The sequence below is a fragment of the Camelus dromedarius genome, chromosome 4 (assembly GCF_036321535.1).
Source record: "Camelus dromedarius isolate mCamDro1 chromosome 4, mCamDro1.pat, whole genome shotgun sequence".
Lineage (NCBI taxonomy): Eukaryota > Metazoa > Chordata > Mammalia > Artiodactyla > Camelidae > Camelus > Camelus dromedarius.
In genome coordinates this window covers 74,929,063-74,943,297 of record NC_087439.1, presented here as the reverse complement: position 1 = coordinate 74,943,297, position 14,235 = coordinate 74,929,063, and the positions used below count along the sequence as shown (strand labels likewise).

Sequence of the window (14,235 nt, the reverse complement as noted above, 5' to 3'; positions counted from 1 at the left end):
TGATGCCCTCTACAGGACCCTTTCTTTCTCCTGATGTTCTACAACCAGTTGCAGTTTATGCTTTCTTCATATGTAAGATGCCTCAAATAAATCAAAAAATAGGCAAAGAAAGATATAAATAATAAAAACAATGTAACCAAGTCTGAAATGATAATATTCATGTCACCAGACCTGCAGGTAAGGAATACAGAGCAAACTAGTTATTCAGTTCTGTTACATATGTTGTAGACTTTCAGAGTTAGATGTATAATGATTACCCCATTTTCACCAGTATAACTCAGGTAATCACCAATGCTAACTGACTGAATGATTCTTTCATTTATTCAACAGTATACATTGAGATCTTACTATATGCCAGGAATTATGCCAGATATTTGAAGCAGCACATTTATTTTATTTTTAATAGGTTGTACATTCAAATAATTTAAAATAAAAATAATACTAAAAGGTATACACTGTAAAGTCTTATTCCTACAGTGGGTTCCATCTACCATTTTCCTCATCTCACATAACCTATAAGTAGGGTGACCATACACACCGGTTTTCCTGGATCATTTCCAGTTTATGCTTTTTGTCTTGGTGTAGTTATTAACAGTGTCCCCCACCCCCCTTTTACTCTTGAAAGTGTTTTGGCTTAAATAATAAACATGAGGGAAAAAATTGATAAATTTGAAAACAGAAAAACAATACAGAAAATCAATGAAACCAAAAGCTAGTTCTTTGGGGGAAAAAAGTCGATAAAATTGATAAACCTCTAGCAGACTGACCAAAAACTCAAAGAGAAAAGACAAAAATTGCCAGTATTAGGAATGAAAGAGGAACTGTCACAACAGATACCTATAGGGATTAAAAGGATAATTTGTGTTTTACAAACAACTCTATGCCCCTAAATCAACAACTTAGATAAAAAGGGACCAATCATCAAGAGATACAAAACTACTTCAATACACTAAAAAACAAACAAACAAAAAAAACAAACCCCAATACCAAAAAACCATAGTCCTGTAACAATTAAAGAAACTGAATTTGTAGTTAAAAACCTTTCAACAAAGAAAACTCCAGGCCCAGATGTTCCACTGGCAAATTGTAAAAAACATTTAAGGAAGAAATAATATCATATATACAACCTTTCAGAAAATATAAGAAGAGGAAATATTTCTCATGCATTTTATGAGGCTAGGGTTATCCTAATATCACAACCAAACACATTATAATAAAATAAAAATAAAGACCAATATTCCCTCACTAAGATAGACACAAAAATCCTCAACAAACTATTAGCAAGTCAAATCTAGGCATATATAACAAGGATAATATAGAATAACCAAGTCAGGTTCATCCTAGGATTTTGAAAAAGATCAATGTAATCTGATTACCAAATTAAAGAAGAAATAATATGATTATCTTAACACCACTTGACAAAATTCAACATCTAGTCACAATAAAAACTCTCAACAAACTACAAATGGAAGAGAAATTCTTTAATTTGATAAAGAACAACTATAAAAAACCTACAAGTAAAATCAAACTTAATGGGAGCAAGGCAAAGATAATCTCCTTTCACCATCCCTACCTCCACATCATAGTGAAAGTCCTAGCTAGTGCAACAAGATGTGAAAAATAAAGTCATTTCAGATTGTAAGGGGGGAAAAAATTCTATTTGAAGGTAACAAGACTTTTTACATAGAAAATCCCGAAGAATATAGTAAGAAAAAGTTCCTAAAAATACTAAGTGAATTTAGCAAAGTCACAGGTAAGAGATTGAAATATAAAAATCAATTACATTTCTATATTCTAACTTGGATTTAAAATTTTTAAGATAATATTTATAATCGCACCAAAAAATGAAAACGTAGATATAAATCTAACAAACTTTGTATAGGATCTATATGTTGAAAACTACAAAACACTGATTAAATCAAAGAACACCTAAGTAAGTGAAGAGCCATATCATGCTTATGGACTGATAGACTCAACAATGTTAATGTCTCTCCAATCTGATGTATAGATTCAGCATACTACCAATCACAATCTTACCAGAATTATTTTTATAAATGTCAACAATCCCTACAAATTTCTACAGAAAGGCAAAGGAACTAGAATAGCCAAAATAAATTTGTAAAAGAAGAACAAATTTGGAGGACTACACTTCCTGATTTCAAGAATTACTATAAACTACACCAACCAAACACAGTGTAGCACTGGTAGAGACATATATATCACTGGATCAGTATGGAGAGCCCAGAAACAGGCTCACATAAAGAAGTGCAAAAACAATTCAATAGAAAAAGAATGGATAATCTTTCCAACAACAGTGCTAGAATAATTGGATGTCCATAAGCAAAAAAACAAAAACCCTAAAAATCCAACAATCTACACCTCATACCTTATTAAAAAAAAAACCCCTCTAATTAGATTACAGACCTCAAGGTAAAATATAAAATGATACAACTTCTAGAAGAAATCATTAAAAAAAATCTGCATGACCTAGGATTAGGCAAGGAATTTTTAGGTATGACATCTAAAGTACAACCCATAAAAGAAAAAACTGGTAAGTTGGATTCTATCAAAATTAAAAACTTTTGTCTGCAAAACACTGTTCAGAGAGTGAAAAGACAAGCCACAGAATAGGGGAAAATGTTGTCAAATCACATTTTGATAAGGACTTGTATCTCCAAAAATTCATCAGGAAGAAAACAAACCATCCAATTTTATTATTGGGCAAAAGGTATAAACAGGCATGTTATTATAAAAGATACATTCATGTCAAATAAGCATATAAAAATATGTTCAATGTCATTAGCCACTAAGGTGATGTGAATTAAGCCACAAGACACCACTGCACACTTACTAGAATGGCTAAAGAAAAAAAAAATACTGACACTGTCAAGTGTGGACAAGGGTGAGAAGCAACTGGGAATGCCACATGGTGTTGATGTACATGCAAGACGGCAGAGCCACTTTGGAAAGCAATTTGGCAGTTTCTTACAAATTTAAACATACACCTACTATGTAATCCAGCAATCCCACTCCAGGTATTTATCCAAGAGAAGTGAAAAATTTATTTTTCCACAAAAACTTCTACGCAAATATTTATACCAGCTTTATTAGTGATCCCTCCAAACTGGAAACGACTGAGATGTCCTTCAACCAGTGAATGAAGAAGCAAACTGTGATATATCCATGCAGTAGAATGCTAGTCAGCTACAAAAATGAATTACTGATTCACACCACAACATGGGTGAATCAAGCGCATTTGCTAAATGAAAGAGGTCAGAAACAAAAGAGTATGACTCTATTAATATGACGTTTTGGAAAAGCAAAGTTATGGGTAGGGAAAACATATCAATGGTTGCCAGCAACTGGGAGGTGGGGTAGGGGGTTTATTATAAAGGGGAAACATGATGGAATCTGGAGGGTGAGGAAACTTCTGTATACAACTGTGGTGGGAGACAGAAGACTCTAATAATTTGTTGAAACCCACTGAACCCTACATCACAAAAAGTGAATTTTACCATACGGAAATTAAATAAAATCAAGCAGGATGTGGGAAGAACATAAGTTGGAATACAGACTAGGACACACGAATCTAAGTGTATTATAAATATATCAAAGGAGGTGAAGGAGAAAGGACTAACCAAGTAACTCTGGAAAATGGTGTTTGGACTGAATGCTGCTAAGTCTAAAGACAAAAAAGTCCTGTGCCCAAGCAGTATGCTCTAGTTTTAAATGTGTTTCTATCCAGTATGGATTAGCAATTTCTAAAACTGCTTTTTATGTGTACTAGAGCCAAACAGACAAGCAGATATATTATAGATAATGAGAGCCCAGTTTCCCACAGTCACAGAAAGAAGTTAAAAGGGCAAAAGTTAGAACAAACTGGTGCTGGATTTGAGCGGGAATATTAGTATGAACTCATGTTTTGTTTATTTATATATCCACACATTTAAATATATGTAGGTAGATACAGAAATATAGATATACGTATGTATACACATGAGGTGGTATTTATACATGTATTTCCTATCTCCTGAGAGGAATCAGAAGCAGTGATACCCTAGCATTCAGATTTTAAATTCCATTCTTTAATAAAAAGAAACAGGGCTCGTTGGAGAAGTGGCTGAATCTAGGGCTTTCCAAGAAAATCCAGATGAGCCTGGACACATGTCTATGCATAGAGGTGAATAGAAAAAGACTGGGACAAACAGAAAGTGAAGAATACTTAATTCCAGAAAGGGGAAAGAAGAGAGGATAGAGTATAATGGTCAAATGGCCATTATACTCAAAATGTTTTAATGTATCCCGAAAGAGTTTACCTAAACTTTGTGTAATACTTTTAATAATAAAATTTTTGTAATGCCAAAAAAATAAAAAAAAGATGAGCCTGGAAATCTTGCCATGACAGAAGTAGGGAACTGCTAAAAGAAAGAAAAAAAAAAAAGGAACATAGTAGCTCCTTAACAGTCTCTGAATGGCCAAAGCTGAAACAATTTGAACAATAAAAGAATAATAGTATTGAACTACAACCCAAAGAATAAAATAAATACCCATAAGCTCACACTGATATAAATAACTGAATAAATAAATAAATGGGAGAAAACATGCAACTCCTTTCTACAAAAGAACTCCCAACTGGTGAATGAGGAAAATACAAAGCTAAAGGTAAAGCAAAAGATAAAGCAGCTAAATGTAGTGGGTGAAAGTTTAAGGAGAAACAGAATATTTGCATGGTCTCAAAGTCTCTCTCACCAAATATGTTATTAGTTGCAGAGAGGAAAGTAATAAGATCAGTGGAGGAATCTAATAGACATCACTTTAAGCAATCGATGAATGTTAACCAGTAATAAGACAGACATGATGTACCTCCGGATATGAGGCTTCAAGAAACACACAGTATCTCTTCCGTGGTATTCTTCCCAAAATGTATAACCTCGATATAGTCATGAGAAATCATGACAAATCCAAATTGAGGGACATCTTACAACATGACTGACCAGAAGTCTTCAAAAATCCCGAGGTCATGGAAGACAAAGACTGAGGAAGGAGACAGGACAAGAAAGTGCAATGTAGGATCCTGGACTGCATCCTGAAACAGAAAAAAGACATTAGTGAGCAAACTGATGACCTTCAAGTGAAGTTTGTTGATTAGTTAGTTGTACCCATTTTAGTTTGTTTTGATCATTGTACCATGATTATGCAAGAGATTAATATTAGTGGAAGCTGGGTGAAGAGTATATAGGAGCTCTGTGCTGTTTTTGCAACTCTTCTGTGAATCTAAAATTACCTCATAATACAGTTTGTAAAATTTATCTTGGTTAGGATGAAAAATTACATAATCACCCTTTTACTTTTATTGGGTTCTTATGTGTACTCCCAGTTTATACAAATATAAAATTCTTACCCCCTCTATATTCCCACAACACCTTGTTTTCTTCACTTAATATATATCCTGGAGACTTTCCATATAAGTACATGGAGAGATTCTTCATTTCCCTTTCCAGTTTTTGATTATGTAAAATTTTTAATATAGAAAACTGGTAACAATGGTACAGACACCCACATACCACTACCTGTATTTCCTCTTCTTCTTTTATTAAGCATATGATATTCCACTGTGTGGTGTTAACTCATGTATTTCTCATTTCATAGTTAGAGGCTGAAATTTCTGTCTTGACCCACTGCTGTCAGAATGGAGTGGAAAATGGGTAGGAGATGAAATCAAATTGAAAAGCATGGGCTTTGAAGTCAGATAGACCCAAGTCCAGATAACCATTCTGTCACTGGCTGTATGGCCCTAGGCAAGTTCCTTAACTTCTTCAAATCTCAATTGCCTCCTCAGTAAAATGGGAATAGAACTACTACATGTTAAAACTACAGCCAGGATCTTACGAGGCGCTATACAGTCAGCCCTCCGTATCTATGGGCTCGATATCTGAGGATTCAACCAACCTCAGGTCAAAAATTTTCAGAAAAAGAAATTCCAGGAGGCTCCAAAATGCAAAAATTTGCTGTGGTGGACAACTAAGAGTGCCGGGCAGCTAAGAGTAAGACACAGCCACTGTCAGCAGAAGCATTGCAAATTTATTCATTAATTCACTCACTCATGTATTTATGTAACATTTACATTGTATTAGGTATTATAAGTAATCTAGAGATGATTTAAAGTACCCAGGAGGATGAGCATAGGTTTTACCCTTGGATTTTGGTATCCTTCCCCCACAGATGGCGACAACTGTACATAAAACAGCCAGTGCAGTAGATGAGATTTGATAGATGACACACACTGTACTATTATTCAATCAGAAAAATTTCAGAAATATCTGGCAGCTGACCTGTGTAAACTAATTTAAAGAACATCCATGTTCCTTCCTTTCGCTGATTATGTGTCATCCTATTAAGACCAAAAGAATACTCTAATTTTCGGGAAGATAAAACAGCGGAGCAACACTGCCATAACCTTGATCTTATCCTTAAGTTTGGTCAATAGAATAATATGAAAATCTACTTAACCACAAAGTTTAGTTGGTAAAGCTAAGTGACAGAGACCTTATAGGAAGCACTGTTACCCTAGACTGATTCAACTAACATTCATCTTTTCAGCCCTGGGCTGATTCACCAGTTTGGTAAAAAGTCAGACGCCTTCAAATTTTAATCTTTATATCCAGAGTCAATACTTGACCAAAGGTCCAGACTGCCCACATCAGGTGAGGAACGAGTTAGTGAATTTGCCATTCTCATTCCTCCACTGTACCAACAACATATGAACACTTTTTTGTGTGTGTTTGCATTTCTTTATCCACAGAATATATTTCCAACTCCAAGGGGAACCAGGTACAGGTAATTCTGCTGTTATTTGTGTAACTGCAATGTCAAATCATTGCCAGCTCTGGAAGAAAGCAGATACCTTTTCCTGGCCTACAAACAGAGTCTCTAGTGAAGACAGTGAGACAGTCTCTGTCAGTAGAAGCATTCCAAATTTATTCATTATTTCACTTACTTAATAAGGATTTACCAAGCCTCTACTGTCTGCCAGGCACTGTGCTTACTGTTGAAAATTTTAAAAGATCAAAATAAAAAGAACAAAGCTCTTATCATGGAGCAGCTTATAACCTGATCAAGAAGAGTTAACACATACTAACAATTATAATGCTGTACAGCAAGTACTTTGGGAGGGAACAGAATGGCTTTACAGAAAAGGTTAAATTTCTGTTGAGTTCACCAGATTGACAAGAAAAGAGGACTTGCCCAGCAAACAGCACAGAGTCTGCAAGCACAAAAACATGCCAGCAGACCTGAATTCAAGGTGCCCTTGGGGAACCAGGTGCAGATGAGACCGGCGGATTAGGCTAAGCCATTACCAGCTTGAGCTTCATCCTGTTCAATGAAAAACTACAAGTTTCCAAATGGGAAACTAATAAATGTTTTTAAGCAAGAGACTAACATAATCAGATTTACTTCCTCAAAAGATCATTTTAGTAGCTATATAAAGGATGTTTTGGGAAAAGTGATAAGAAAACCAGAGAGAAGGCTATTATAGTATTGTTGTGAGAGACTGGTCCTCATGGAATCCCTAGGAATTCCGTAGCTGTAAAGACCTTCTTTTTTGAATGTGGTCAATAAGTATGAAAATTATTTATTAATAGAAAATCAAGACGGAAATCAGAAAAAATGTTTAGGCACTTAAAAGAATAAAAACAGACTTTTATTACAATGAATTCTCAGGTGACCAGAAACTGGTTCTCTAGCAGATGAATTAGTTTACTGAAAACTTCAGATTCTTAACTTTATAATTGCTTGACTTAAGTTCTTGTGTAGTTTGCCAGATGGTGGACAGAGGAAAATAAATTAAAAACACTAAATTAATCAGTTTGGCTCCCTGACTGCTGCTTAATACGGAGATTGAAGAAGGTAAAAACTCTCATTACACTGAAGTGTGTAGATTATCTGTGGCGTGCATACACAAATCCCTCATCTCCACCGATAAATCAGAGGTCATCGCAAGAGATAATGTACGTACTGAGAGAGTAACTGGCTCTTAGAATTGACACTCTGAAATACTCTCCCAGTTTTCATATTAAAAGCTTGTTTGGTCCCTTCACCTGAATAATGTATGCGATGCTGATTTCTCTTTGACCGGATGGGCTCACAGTTTGATGAATATGTCTTACAGCTGTGGCTTGATGGACAATCTCTCCTCTCACGATGAGGCTCGGCTATCAGTAGAATGAGAATAGCCAGATCAATTCAACCAGCCACTTGCTGAGCACACGAGGACTCATCTCAGGTCCTACTGCAATCATTTGTGGGCTTAAATTATTCTCAGCTGCGCCCCCAGGGAAACAAGACGAACGCTTTAATTGCCCTGGTGGTGGTAAAAGGCGTTCTGAGCAGCGACCTAAGGAAAAGCCGTGCTGTCTTTTCACTGTAGGAGACTTCGCAAGTGTGAATTCCCGCTTTTACAGCAAAAAAAACTCGGAAACGACTGCAGTTTTATTTTCAGTGCTCTCTTGTTTCTTTGCTACTCACTTACCTGTAGACAAGGCAAGAAACAGATTATGCTGAAGAGACAAAAGAGGAGAGCAGATTCCATATGTTTTACTCTCAGTCTGGACATCGTGAACGAGGATGAAGAGGGGCTGGGTTTTTTCCTTAACGAGAAGAATGAGCTTGGTATTTTTACCATTTTTTAATGCTCCTTAACAAAATCTTACTTTCCTATCGTTCAGAAGTTACTTGACACTTTCGTCCTTTTAAAACTAAATATGTCTTCTAATCTTGGACTCTGGCCTGCTGTCAGGTGAGCGTTTGTCAATTTACCCGAACGCCGCAGGTTCACCCAGATGGGACTAACTCGGCAAAGTGGACGCCGTAGGACCTCCGGGGGGCAGTGGGCGGAAACTACCTATCCCGGCATGCCCCGCTCGCGAGCACAATGGAGCCGTGTCGTCATCCGGGTCACGGGGCCGCGCGTCCCGTGCGCGCCGCTGGATTCCGGCCTGGGTCCCGCCCCGGGCGGAGGGCCCTCCAGGGCCGGGAAAACTGCGCTTCCCGGCATGCCCTGCCACGGCTGCGCCTGCGTACGGGAGCTACCGCGCCGGGGAGCGGGTTGGTTTAAAGCGCCGTCTTAGTTCCATGGAAACCAGCACGCCTGCTGCAGGACAGAGCCACAGGCGGACAGGCGGACTGTGGGGTGAGGCTGCCGGGCCCCGGGGGAGAGCCGGCTGCTCAGATAAGCCCGGGGTCATCTCTCTCTGCCGCCTTCTCCGCTCGCTGGCGGAGTTTAGTCTCGCCCTCTGGATCCCGGGCCCTGATTTAGGGCGTGTCTGCACTGGTTGCCGGTGAAACCGTTTTGGAGCGAGGTTTGCATTGGCCTCCAGCGGAGGGAGGAAGGATAGCCGCCGGAGATGGTCTTCAGATAAGTCTCCATCCAGCTTTTCCTTATTTATATGTTAGATTGGAGGTTATAGTTTCCTGGGAAAGCCATTTCGACGTTAATAGTTTTTGTTTGGTTGGCTAGTGGTTTTGCTACCAATTAATCTCTGTGGCCTGCTTATTAGAATGCAGCTGTCAGGAATTTACATTCGTTCAAATTATGCTAGAACATTAAGTTTTTGTTGAACTATTCCCCTGTTTGTTAGCCACTCGTAATGTTCCGCATACTGTGCAAGTCTTTGAAGATAGAATATGATTAAGAATCTGACCTTACTGAGGCGAAGCTCTGGTTGGTTATCTGGCTTGAACACACAGACACTCCTCATGTCCCTGACTCGTTAATCCTGGAGCGCCCAGGACTAGGTCTCTGAATCGTTTCTGTTCTCTACTAACTAGTCTCCATGGCTTTAAAAGCCGTATATATTTTGACAGCTTCAGAACTTATGTCTCCAGTCCACCTTTTCCCCCTACTTCCAGATCTACAAGTTCAATCATGTATTGGCATCTTTCCTGATTTAAATTTAACATTTCCAAAACGACTCTTAAATCTTCCCACCTGAAACTAGTTCTTCCTAACAGGCTTCCATTGTCTCAATTAATGGCAACACCATCCTTCCGATGCTTCCTTTCTCATCTAATCTATCAGACAAACAAACCTATCTTTAGAATATGTCTGGGTTCTGACCACTTCTTGCTGTTCCGTTGCTGTCACCCTGATCCTAGCTGGCGGCATCTCACCTGGATTCTTGTAGTAGCTTTCCAACAGGTCTTCCAGCTTCTGTGGTTGTCCTTCCACCATCTTGGCCCAGCTCCTATCTAACCAGAGTGATTCAGTTAAAAGGTAAGTTAGATCACAGCACTCCTTGGCTCTAAACCCTCCATTGGCTTACTGAGAGGGAAATGGCCTTTAAGGCTCCATGTAGCCTGGTCCTGTTATTACCCTCTGACTTCATCTCCCACTGTTCTCTCCTTCACTTTGTCCCCGCTAGTCAAACTGACCTCCTTTCTGCTTGTGGATCCATCAGGCATTCTGACTTAGGGCCTTTGCACACTCTGTCACTCTTTCTGGACCTCTCTGTCTCCCATATATCTGCATGTCTCACTCCTGCACCTCCTTCACGGGTCTTTGCTTAAATATCATAGTGAGGCTTTCTTTGCCCACTGTTTAAAATGGAAGCCTACACCACAGCTTCCATCCCATTCTCTTTCCTACTTTTTCTCCATTGCACTTCTCACCAGCAGGGGTATGAGTAAACTGCAGTGAAAATGAGAATCTCTCCTGACTCTAAACCCCAACTCAGTAGATTCACTGCGTTCCAAGTCATTACTTTACTCTTCCTTTAGCAGGCTCCCAGGTACTCAGACTTCCTGGTGGATAGTGAGGCTGCCCTGCTCTTGCTGCTGGGCCACCCTTGCTTCCTTCTTTGTTTCTGAGGACTCTCCTGACCTTAACATTGTTTGTTTTTTCCTCATGTGCAGAGGGGTTGGGGAAGAAGAGTTTTCAGCTAACCCTGAGACCTGTTTTTAGTAAATCCTCAAAGGGTAGATTGGCTTGTTTAGTTTTTGAATTGACTTGATGACCTGAACCTCAGTGATTGACTAAGAGGGTATTTCAAGGACAACACCATGTATTTCACTCAAAAGGTCTGTCCCCTGCCCACCATCAATCGGTGTCCCAGGCACCTCCATCTCTCCTTCGTTAGGGTGAATTTTGTATAAACCTCCTCCCCCTCAGAGGCTGGGGGCCAAGATTGTTCTTCCTTTTTGTCTGAGTGTATTTTTCTCTCCAGAAGCCTGAGAAGCACCATTATAGATCAGGTTCAGGTGGGCATGAGTGGTGATGCAAACCAAATTCTTACCCACACATATATAGGCTTTCTTTTTTAAATAAATGAAGCAATTTGACTTGAATCGTTTTTCATCTTGTTTTTATGGCTGAATGCACATACACACCCTGTAAAGTAATGTAAGCATTTTATGCATATTATAGGTACCTTAGGGAAATATCGACAAAACTATGACATTTCAACAATTACATGAAAACATTTTAGGTGGGAATCTGCAACCTATTAAAAATATATGGGAAACTTATACTCCATTTTCTGTATTTTTTCCCCCAAATGGACTTTGATATATGTGTTAGTATTATGTGTCAGACTTCTGACATAGATCAATAGAGACAATCCTTTAAATCATAACCAGCTCCCTGGGCCTAATAGGTTGTCACAAAAATTGCCCTCCCCTCTCCCCTCTGGTACTGCCTGTCATTTCCTCCACCTCCTTTTGGTTTCTCTCCCAACAGTTGCTTGGGACTATAGTGTATCCCAAGAATGCTTTTGTTGCAACAGGAAAGAGTGACTAAACAAAAGTTTATTATTTCTCACATAAGCAAAGTTTGGAGGTAACTAGTTTTGGGGAAAAAAAAAAGGTTAATCTAAGCTTCTTTGGCCTTTTTCCTTGTTTCTCAGATGCTGGTGATCCCTGGTTCTTTGTTTATATTTAAAAGTGAGGCACTGCATGGCTGACTTAAAGAGAGCCCTTAGAGCTGTGGGCATCATACAGGGAAGGAAAGGAGAGGTGCTATCATTTCTGTTCTTTTTATCAGACAAAAAAAAAAGTCTTCCCAGAAGCTTCTTACAAACTTCTGCCTAAAGTCTCATTTTCACGGGGACGTGCCAGCTATAAGGGAGGGTGAAGATGTGAACTTTAAGCTTCTCTTGGAGAGAGGACAAAGGAGCCAACTGTCTGTCGCAAACCCCACTGAACACCGTTTCCGCACTTTTTGTCCCGATCCCAGGCCTGGTTTATTTCTGTGTTGACATTTGCCTGACAGCAGATGACAGAAAATGGAATAGAGGGTAAACCCATGTGGTGTCTCTCCATTGTTACCCCTCCATTTTCTGCCCCCCCCCAATTGGTGTTTCCCCCACCTGAGCCCTGGTTTCATGGCAGCAGAACCAGCCTTAGGATCTGCCTTAGAGGCTCTTCTTCCTCTAACCTGAGGAACACTGTCCTGGCCCATGTAGTAACTTGAGCAAGAATCTCCAAACCTGGCTTTTTTCAGAAATGTAGATGAACCTTATTTCAAATCTTTGTGCATCCAAAGGTTCTATTAACATCTGCGTGTGCCTTTGTCTTTCCCTTCAACAATGAATTGAAAACATGAAAAGGAATTAATAGAAGATAACTTCTTTATCCCATGTCCTTAAGCTGATTGCTAACACAATCTGTTAAAGAATTCGAAAAGATTGAGTGTGTCAGAAATGCATTCTATTTTATAGAGGTGCATAAAGGAGAAAAATCTTGGCCAGAAGCATTAAAATAAGAATAAAAAAAAAATTTGTACCCTTTGTACAATCATTTGTACCATCATTCTATTTGCCCCTCCACCCAGGCCCTGGCAACCACCATTCTTTTATTCTGTTTCTATGAAATCAGATTTTTGTTTGGTTGGTTTTTAGATTCCTTACATAAGTAGTACATTACACAATTTTTCTTTCTCTGTCCAGCTCATTTCACTTAGCATAAAGCCCTCCAGATTCATCCTGCCATTGGCAGGATTTCCTTTTGTGTGGCTGATTAACATTCCATTTATATGTAAATCACAACTTTATCCATTCATCCACTGAAGGACATTTAGGTTGTCTCCATATCTTGGCTATTGTGACTAATGGTGCAGTGAACATGGGTATGCAGATATCTCCTCAAGATATTGATTTCAGTTTCTTTGGATATATTCCCAGGAGTGGGATTGCTGGATCACATGGTAATTCAATTTTTAACTTTTTGAGGAACTTCTGTACTGTTGTCTGTCTTGACTGTAGCATTTTATATTCCCACCAACAGTATGTAAGTGATACCTTTTCTCAACATCCTTGCCGACATTTGTTATTTGTGGTCTTTTTGATAATAGCTATTCTAACAGATGTGAGCTGATATCTGTGACTTCGATTTGCATTTCCCTGATGATTAGTGATGTTAAGCCCTTTTCATGTACCTGTTGGACATCTGTATATCTTGTTTAGAAAAATGTCTGTTCAGACCTTCTGCCCATTTTTTAATTGGATTGTTTCTTTTATTGCTTCTGACTTGTATGAGTTCTTTATATATTTTGGATATTAACCCTTTATCAGTTATATGGTTTGCAAATATTTTCTCCCATTCTGTAGGTTGCCTTTTCAAATAAGACATTTCTGAGGATCTAATGTATAACATAGTGACTGTAGTTAATAATATGTTATTGTATACTTGAAAACTGCTAAGAGTAGATCTTTAAGCATTCTTACCACACGCAAAAAAGTTAACTATGTTAACTATGTGAGGTTGTTAATTATGTAAATGTGTTAATTATTTTGATCTTGGTAACCATTCTACAAGGTACATGTATATCAAATCATCATGTTGTGCACTTTAAACATATACAATTATATTTGTCAACTATTCCTCAAAAAATTTTTTTTAATGTAAAGAGAGAAATAGAAGGGCCATTCTTTGGGACTGTGGGGGAAAGACAGAAGGTGATTGAAGAGCTATTTCAGAATGAAGAAATGTCCTCAGTGGCTGTAGCAATGTTATATTGGCAAGAAGCTCAGCCTCTCCACAACCCCCAGTCATGCTTCTTGCCCCCTTAAATCCTGCCACCAGTTTAGACTTCTTTAATCCCTTCCCTGGGGCTCTAGGGACCACCTTCAGTGACTTGAACATGAGGGATTCCCTACTCCCATTGCCTGGGAGGGAAGGGGAAGGAGAGATACCTGATTACACAGCATGTGGGGGAGAAAGGTTTGTTACTAATATCCCAAG

General features: G+C 38.6%; 1 protein-coding gene across 7 annotated transcripts in view; it reads left to right on the top strand.

Annotated features, from left to right (window-relative positions):
- Positions 1 to 9,011: 9,011 nt before the first annotated feature.
- Positions 9,012 to 14,235, top strand: part of CCDC150 (coiled-coil domain containing 150) — a 64,788-nt gene continuing 59,564 nt past the window's right edge. Inside the window, exons 1-2 of one of the 7 annotated variants that reach the window (XM_064485129.1) lie at positions 9,012 to 9,190; positions 14,112 to 14,214. In XM_064485129.1, coding sequence (XP_064341199.1) covers positions 14,200 to 14,214 — 15 coding nt within the window. In that variant the 5' untranslated portion in view covers positions 9,012 to 9,190; positions 14,112 to 14,199. Of the gene's footprint in view, positions 10,274 to 12,850; positions 14,215 to 14,235 lie in introns of those variants that run through there. The other 6 variants (XM_010979737.3, XM_031452080.2, XM_031452087.2 and 3 more) reach the window with 6 other exon arrangements.